This window comes from Helicoverpa zea, chromosome 18, assembly GCF_022581195.2.
Source record: "Helicoverpa zea isolate HzStark_Cry1AcR chromosome 18, ilHelZeax1.1, whole genome shotgun sequence".
Classification (NCBI taxonomy): Eukaryota; Metazoa; Arthropoda; class Insecta; order Lepidoptera; family Noctuidae; genus Helicoverpa; species Helicoverpa zea.
Window position 1 is genome coordinate 9,073,286 of NC_061469.1, and position 9,365 is coordinate 9,082,650.

A 9,365-nucleotide genomic window follows, 5' to 3' on the forward strand; every position below is an offset into this window, starting at 1 on the left:
TACATGTCAGCGAGAAAATACTTATAATGCTTCTCTACCTCTAGAAATGTTATTTCTCGAAGCAAGGACTTGATCCGTAGGTAGCATAAAATACGGTTTTATATCTTCTTGTATAGGCAGGATAAGTTAAATCCCTCTCGAGACCGAACGGAACACCAGATAGGTACAAAAATATTCGTTTCTGTTTTAAAGAAGCTCACCTTAACAAAGTCTAATCGCAAAGGTCATCATTGGCCTAGCTTTTTCGTACTAAGTATATTGGGGTCAGCATTCAGTCTAACTAGATGCAGCTGAGTACCACTGTTTTAAATGGAGCAAGTGACGATCTGTCCTCCTCAGACCAGTTTCGGACCAGTTTCAGTTTAGACCAGTGTGGTTGTAGTCACATATCGACTGGCCAAGGATGTTGAAATGAAAGCCAAACTCAAACTGTAATTGTCAATATGCCTCGAACTCCACACGAACAAATTGCTACGAAAGCTAGCCTAGCTTTAATAAATGATGCAAAATTGTTGCATTGAACATTCAGCCTTGCATAAGTCTTCTTTAGTTTGCTAAATAAAGATTACAAAGTACATAATAGTAATAATAGAAAATGGAGTAGTGTTTAAATTGGATCAACCTATAGGCGTACGGCGTACGCCCGGTAACAGGCTTACTGACAACTAGTTCGCTATTACTTCGCTATTTTAATCATATTCTATTAAAAATTCTTTCGCTTCTATGTAATAAATTTTCCAAGAAAATGAACGAGAAACTGCAAAGAATTGCAATTTGCTTTCTCGGGAAATATCGGAGAAAGAAAGCTTAGTAATAAGTTGATTGAAATTAATAATAAATGTAGGTCTCCTCGTTGCCACGTGTAAGAATATCGTGTTTAAAGTATGGACATTTTATAGTTAAACACACACCAACCGATAATATAGTTTCGATCTGTGGTAAGGCTATAAAATATAGTATTTTGGTTTATATCAAACATACAAGTGAACCGTATGAACTATAAATCCTGAACCATTGAAAAACAGCAAATCTCGGCAAAAAAATTACTACGTAATATGAATAGAATGAGACTGAAACTATGTTCTTTTTTTTGCAGACGAGAAAAGACCTGCAAAGATTGCAAACCAATATACACTGATTATACCTCGACGTTGATTATATTACCAATGCGGAAGCTGAATAATAAGCAAAGCTATCATTACAGAGATATAAATGAATCATATAATTAACCGTAAGTAATCTGTGTACACCGACATGCGCTAAATAAAACTGCGTAACTAAACAAATGACTACAGATGTCAGCGTACATGGTGACACTCACACATAATATTATTTGATTTATAACATGTTTGGACTTTAAAATAGACTATGACCCTTGAGTTTGTTTCGGCGTTTCTTCTCAGGGATCAGTCAGTTAGGAAATGCCGACCTCAGCGTTCTTAAAATGACGTGTACAAGTGATGTAATGTCCAACTTGCAAAATAAACGATTTCATTTCATTTCAAGTTCAATCCAGGTTAATTGCTATTCATCAAATGTTCTAAAAAGACATTTGGTGGGAACAAAGATACGTACATAGGTGTTTGATATCACTTGCCACTCAAGGTGTCTTATTGTGTATTAAATAAATATTGGCTGTAGGCAACAATGATGGGTTTTAAGCTATGTTTGCTTCTACAATATGTTTGATTGAAAGGAAAAATATTTATTGACACGTACAAATATGTACATACCGTTGTCAACGATAAGATAAAGAGATGAAGACGATTATAATCATCTAATGTTCCAGTATAATTAATTAGTAATTAGGATTCGAACAAAACCTTCATAGTAGCTTATGTAAGACACATAACTTCGATCTTATCTAAGCTATTCTAAGCTTTATCTATCTAATAACACAGTATAGGCTTCTCTTTGTTCGGGTCACTCTCTCGGTCAGCCGTTAATCGGCGCCACAAGTGACCTGTAATATTTCTCGGCCACCAACCGCATAGGGGCCTCCCACGCCTTGTTTTGTTGACTATACCCAGGGCCGTAACTAGAATTTTGTGCGGTGCGGGTTTCTGATATTGCACCCTTATCATAAACGGATTAGAAGTCTTGGCCTCCCCAGGGTCTTCTTTCGCCATCACAATCGCATCACCCTTTATTATAAACTACGCAATGATTTAAAGTGTATGCCAATTTCAGTAACTCACCGCGGGTCTATGTGTTAATTTGTGATCGCATAAAGTAATCCGATGAAAAAAAAAATACAAGAAGGCGCGAGCGGAGCCTGTTATTCTGTTTAGAGTACTTAAAAAGTGCAATTATATTCCCATTAACCCATTTATCGAGAGAAATTTATGTCTAAGCATTGTTTGCTGTGAATGGGCTATTACAGGAAAACTTGGTCGTGGTTTGCACCTCGCCTGATTCTGTTCCCTGTGCCTGGGCAAAGTCGACACAGCCCTAGTTTCGACACTGGCTATATCGACACAGTATTACAGTGAGGAAAGTTTTCTTTATATGCTTAGGGTTGGTTGGGCAATATGGGCCATGGAAATACCAAATAAGATGGGCATTCGACCTTTATGGGGTCGCTCGATTTAGCTACCGCTCATAGGGCGCGCAGGGTTTATGGGTCAAGTGCCCAAGGGACTCTAATTACAAAATAATGGATCAATGATATTCCGATCCCTGCTCATTATGGGCCATTTGGGAATATTTTGAACATGAATGGGGAATATTTTATTTTAGATTTGAAATCTCTTACAAGTAATAGGTAACTTATTAGTAGGCAGTGTGTTTACATTCAAGGCTAGATAGCTCGTACTTGACTTGACGTGACTTAGGCTACCGCAATTATTATGTGTTTAGGCATCGTTCACACCAAACGTATTGTCCGCCGCTGACTGTGAGCGCGCGTTACGCAGTTTATTGCTTTTCCATATATATTGAAATTGTCGTTCACACCGAACCGACTATACGCTGTTACGTCGTCTGTTGTAGCTGACTCTCAGTAGCCGATTATTTTACTACGCGACTATGCACGGCGGACGCGGATTGGCTACGCGGACGCAGTTGCCGAATAGCGCCGCTCCGCCGCGTACGCACCGCCGCTCCGCCGCGTCCGCACCGCCGCGCAGTGATGCCAGATTGGGGGGATTCCCCACAAATTTGGGGGTATTTTCTGCCCACGGGGGATTTTTTGGGGGGAACAATCCTTTGGGGGGATCAGCGGGGGGATTAAAAATTGGCTTGGAGGGAGTTGGAGGATTTTTCGGAAAAGTTTTATGACTGAACGCGACCAAATTACTTACTACTTCATTTGATTCCACCATAGAACCACACACAAAAATGCAGTTGGTGATAAAACTTACGGACATATAAGCAAATTGACATTAGGAATTTTGTCGTTGCCTTTTTCTAACGCTGTTGTGGAAAGAACTTTCTCGCAAGTTGCGATTGATTGAGGATGTGTTAATTTTAAAGTAACTTCAAAGATGCTCAAGAGATTTAACTCGCAGAAAATGTATGGAACTGCAGCCGACGACGCAAGTGAGGATGCTGATCCAGTAATGGAAGCGATTGCAAAATTATTATAAATTATTGTATTTAAATAAATATTTTTCTATTTATATTTTATTTTATTTTATATTTTTTAAAAAAATACACTAGTTTTATCGTATGGGAACCACGAGTGATCTCAGAGATCGTTTATAAAATACTACGAGCAACTTCAAATACTGAGCTCTTTTATGTGTAGAATAGTCGGCCGCTCAGCGTACGCATCTAGTGTGAACCTACACGAGCGTATTCTTTTGTTCACACATGTAGCGCATCGTACGCTATAGCCTATTGTCGGCTTGGTGAGTACGCGTACTGCAGATTGAGTCGACGTTCACACTGAGGCCGACTGTGAGTATACTCACAGTCAGCGGCGGACAATACGTTTGGTGTGAACAATCCCTTACTATGAATAAATTATTACATGCGTTCCTACTTACGCTAATCATATTAATTGGGGCAGTTAGGTGACTATTCATGTTTTCGTTTCGAAGTAATCATAGGTTACGCGCTATTGTTTCTACTTTTGTACATTTAACGAGATTTTCAATCTCAGTTCTTTCTTGGAACGTGCGTGAAATTTTAACACAGATAAACTCTGTTCGGTTTTATTTGCTACCAAGCAAGATACGGTTTTTTTAAGCGTCTTTCGTACAGAGAAAGAGCAAATTGCAGAAAAATACGAAGCCTTATTGTAAGTAAAAATGTATGTTGGAATCAGAAACAAAGGACCTATAGGACGAAGTAATCAGCGACAAGAAAGTGAGGTTCTACGTGAGAATGGTACATAATGAATCCTCCCGCAGTTCAAATAAGTTGGTAGGTAAGGATCTACGGGATACACCCTCGCAAAAACTTTTCAAATAAAAAACAGACATGTTCTCGTGACGTGATGTTCAAAATTATGTTTTTAGTTTTTTACGACTGCCGTTTTCTCGAGAACATCATAAAGCATGGCTCTAAAACAATGCGTGAAAAATCATTACTAAATAGAACTGCCCAATCCGTTCCAGTAATTTCGAGATTTATGCGTGCATAAAGATAAACAGACTACGAGACCACACGAATACGATTGAATGACAAATGAATAAACATGAATGAACAATACATAATATATGGGAACGGAGAGCCGTTATAACAATCAATATAACGAATGTTTAATGGGAATATTTACGATATTACGATAAAACCGGTGTGTATGATTGATGATCGTGAAATAATCGTGTGCGGTAACATCCCCTCATCGCGTGACTCGTGCCGTGATTGCACGCTCGTACTTCATATCAACCAGACAGATACCAACACGGTTAATTTTGTATGTAAACACACGTTACATAATATTTATACACTACTCTCTTCACGGGTGCACTGAGCAAACATGATCTCTGGAATTGCAATAAAGATAAAGTAGAAAAATCTTTGCGATATTGATGTAGTTGAGTGGTGGATACTCTATGAACTTTTAAAGTGGTTTGTACAACTTGGTAATATTGTAATAGATTCCCAGGATGGTTGGAGTTCGAAATTGGGTCTTCAGCTTTGCTAATGGAAGTAATCGTCATTGATACTGGCAGCTCGGGAACACAGACATTATTGCCATTAAAATCCGTTGGAGTAGCAATGTAATTAGTTAGACCCTTTATCTAATATCTGGAAAGTTTCCCGTTTTAATCTGAAAGGTCAGATGGCAGGGCAACAGTTTATCACTGAAGGAATTACATTATTTTTCATTTGCTAGAGGCATTGCAAAGAGAAAAGACGGTTTGGAAATTTCCTAAACGTTTTATTACCGCAAGGGGATTAGAATCTTTTTTATTAGGGCTTTTCATGGACCTGCAGAATGACAGATTTCGTTGTGTAAATTAACTTAATTTGCGTCTCGACACATTTTCGGTGTGCTAATAGAAGATAATGATATCTTTATTTATGTTACATATCAGTAGCAGGATATGGTATAATTTTGTGTGTAAACATATGTACCTAATGCAATCAGTGTTAGTTGTCTGTTAGACGTACGTGGTGTTTGTTGGAGAATTACGTTTTGTCGTATCAGGACAACTAATATTGCGGGTGGATAAAACACAGCATAATTAGATAGATGCATGACGTTTTAGATGGCAAATCCCGAAGTTCCCACACACAAATTTAGCGTGTCCGGTTTTTGACTATCAATCATTTACTTTGCGGATTTTGGACTCAACTTTAGTGTTATCGTTATTAAAGAAGGCGTGCGTAAATTACGGCATGTTTTACATCCATCAAAACAGCTATTAAAACCGCTGTTGATAGGGAAGAGTATCGAAATAGATGTTGGGTGCCATTTACGTCTGGCAGTTCCTTTATGATAAAAAAAGCGTTTCATTTTGCTTACGTACGGTAGCTTTATGACGTAGGTTCTATGAGGATTATGAAAAAAAAGTACCATGTGTAAGAAAAAACAAGTGGTATTTTTAATAGAAACTCAGCGTAAGTTACTTATTATTTGGAGATAAAAACCTATTTAGGATTACTTTTGTAACAATAACAAATATTGTTTTCTACTTTTTGGGTTGCTTAGTAATTAATCCTCTGAACTTGCAACTCATAGGTTCAAAATATGTTTTTACTTTCAAGGCATTCCATTGCAGGTAAAGATTCCAGCCATTATTTCATTAAGTTGACCTAAACTTGACGAAATAATGATTCATTCATAAAACTGCTCCAAAATAAATGGGCCTCATAATTATAACTGATAACTAGTGCTAGGTATATTAAATTGAGTATTTCTTCTGATGAGTCTTAACAAGAATTATTGTACCAGTCCGTATATGAACCCATTCATAACCAAATTTTTCATCAAAAGTAAAGCATATGCTATAAGTCAGTTAATGAAGTTTCTATTAAAACATTAATTACTTAAAAGAGTGCAGTGGCCTACAAATAATAGTTCTGTTGCAACTATTGAGAAATCAACATAATCTATCATGCATTTAAGGCGGTAGAACATACATTAGTTTATTAATATGTATCAACTTTGGTTAAGGGCCTTCAATATACAAAAATGTATGTAATTATACACATGTTTGCAATTAAATATAGGTACTTTGTTTATGTGAATTTGCTTTTTTCATACTATCAATGTTTTGATTTTTGACTGATAAGAAAGCCGCTTTAAGTATTTTTTGTATGATTTGCCATAAATAGTAAAGCTTGATAATATTAAAAAAAATAGAAGAATAAAGCAGACTTTTTTGGCTTTTGTAGATATTGTGTGCATAATGTTTATTTAATGAAAATCCTTAATAAATAACTATTTATAAAATAACAAATATTTTGTTATTTTCTTCCGTTGTTATCAATATTTAAATAAATAAGAAATGCATATGCAATACCAAGACTTGTAATATTTTGGCAGTAAGTAGGTACCCATGAGTTTCAAAACATAACATGAACTGGTTTATAAATAAAAAAACAGACTGCATGTTCATCTAAAAATGAGAAAAAATAATACAAAATCTTAACTGTTGTTGTTCACTGACTCATTTTAAGTTAAAAATGCTTGAGTAGTTTATTTTTCTCAGTGCAAACAGAAAAATAAGAAACTAATTTGTATTAAAACTGTAATGGAACATTAATAATTATATTTTAATCCTTCAATTGCTGCCACTGATAATGAAAATTGCTATGCTACCCGATATGTTTTAAAAGCAACATTCTAATGTTTGAAATAATATTTTTATATTATGCGCGAAAAGCTACTCACCGTCGTGGGCACATAGGCCCTGTTCGCGGTGGCCTTCTCATTCATCCATTTCACCGTCTTCAGCTTCTCCCAAGGAAGATCGTAGTGGAAATAAATCTTACTTTCATTGAACTTAGATTTAAATTTCATTATTATCACAGAAAACAAGCTTAGAACGTCACCCATTTATACGTTTTTTCTGTATGGCAGCTGAATGTTAAATGGTCATGAGACCAACAACTGCACGGTTAATCTTGTAAGGATGTTACCATTCATGTTAGTAATTCAATTTACATTTTTTTAGATTTAAAACACATTTTTGTCTCTTTTTAATTTTACAACCACCTCGGTCGATGCGATATGACGGAATGGAATTTGACAGCTTCACAAAACTGATGTCAAACTCTGATTGTTATTTTTTGACACTACTGAGAGAGTGACGGCTGCTTTTGCAGTATGGCAACAATTGAATGGACTAATAAAAATATTGCATGCATATTTCATGGTAAACATAAATATTGTAAAATCAATGGTTAATAAACACAAGCTGCCATACAGATTTTTATTGCTGCTTAAATATAAAAGATTTCCTCGTTAAAAACTAGTGAACAAAGAGCAGCTATGTAATTGACGTTTTCTGTTTCGTTCTGAAATAACTAACAACACCACTCAACACCAATGCTTTTCTTAAAATTCTCTGTGTTGCTCGTAATTTGGTTTCAGCTTCGGGTTTGGTAGTAGCGGTTGATAAGACAAATAAATAATAATATCAATACGAATCCGGTGCTAGGTACTGGATACCGGTATTCTAAAAAAAAGTTTATATCAAAGTTATATTAGAAGCTTATATCTCCTATAAATGAAACAACATGTTTTCTTATATCTACTATTTTAATATTTACATTAAATATAATACACATTAGATATACAATAAATATTCAGAATAACATTTATCTAGAACTTATCCTCAAAAAGTTGGAGGAGCCTCTTTATTTCTGCTATTCGTGCAGCTTGTGCTTGCACAGGGATCATTGCTTGGGATACTTCTTCACCTTTAGCTAGAATTGTATACATGCTCTTAATATTATTGTCCATTGCATCACATGTCTTGCCTACTGCATCTTTATACACTTCCATATTTTCAGCAGTTAGTGAGGAATTTGAGTGCAGTATACTCGATAGGTTCTCAATTAAATTATCTACAGATTGTGCGATCCTCTGTGCTTCATATTCTAGGTCATGTAATACTGTTATATCTATTTGCCCAATTTGAGGTGCCAGTATTTGCTTATATAACTTTCCTGAAGGTGTACTAGAGCGGGATGCACTAGAACTACCAAATACTGGAGTTTCGCCTCTTTTTGCGATTGGACTAGACAATTTTATTTTAAATTCTAAGTCATCTGCTACATAATGTGTCATTTCCCCTTCATATCTTACATGTCCATCTATGTCCAAGGGAAGCTTTTCTTGTTTGCGGTTTTCTGAAGGTAAATCATAAGGTCTTGATGGGCCTGGAGCTCTTTCCTGCTCGTCAGGCTGGCCTTGGTCGGAGTGAAATGATATCTCGCTGTAAGAAGCCGTCATTCTTGCCGATATTTCCTCATCCAGGTCAATATCCCCTTGCTGTTTAGTAGCTGAATCATTTAATAATTCTCTCTGTTCTCCTGATGGAGACATTTGCTCAGGGTTCTCTGCCATTGTTAAATCTGAAACACAATATAGTCCAAGCTCTATTATCTATCAGTTTTTTATATTACCGACAGCTGATTGATAAGTTAACGATACTCAAAATCTAGTTGGCATAATAACTTACAAATTATTGGAATCTCCTAGTTTTCAGAATACTTATATACGTGTTTTTTCTTTTATTACATTTATAATAATATTATCTCTATGAACACCATTTTAAAAACACGTTAATTACAGTCATAATTTTTGGAAAACACAATTGATTTTTTGTGTCTTCTAGGTACTTCAAGTTTTGACATTTACGGTAAAGTAATAGTGATGTGCCTGTAATGGACTGTCACACTCAGATAAAAATCGTAAATTGCAAGACAAGAAAGTTACATCGCGATCGCGATCGCTAAGC

General features: G+C 35.9%; 2 protein-coding genes across 2 annotated transcripts in view; both read right to left on the bottom strand.

Moving 5' to 3' along the window:
• LOC124638663 (monocyte to macrophage differentiation factor) overlaps window positions 1-7,650 on the bottom strand; it is a 34,312-nt gene extending 26,662 nt beyond the window's left edge. The window contains exon 1 of the mRNA XM_047175661.1: window positions 7,292-7,650. Within this exon, the coding sequence (XP_047031617.1) occupies window positions 7,292-7,456 (165 nt within the window). The 5' untranslated portion in view covers window positions 7,457-7,650. The remainder of the gene's footprint in view (window positions 1-7,291) is intronic.
• Window positions 7,651-8,142: 492 nt separating this feature from the next.
• On the bottom strand, window positions 8,143-9,272 carry LOC124638816 (BLOC-1-related complex subunit 6). Its single transcript, XM_047175925.1, has 2 exons — window positions 9,087-9,272; window positions 8,143-8,979 (listed from the first exon to the last, which is right to left on the bottom strand). Exon 2 carries the CDS (start codon window positions 8,969-8,971, stop codon window positions 8,225-8,227), a length of 747 nt encoding a protein of 248 aa, XP_047031881.1. The 5' UTR covers window positions 8,972-8,979; window positions 9,087-9,272; the 3' UTR covers window positions 8,143-8,224.
• Window positions 9,273-9,365: the final 93 nt, after the last annotated feature.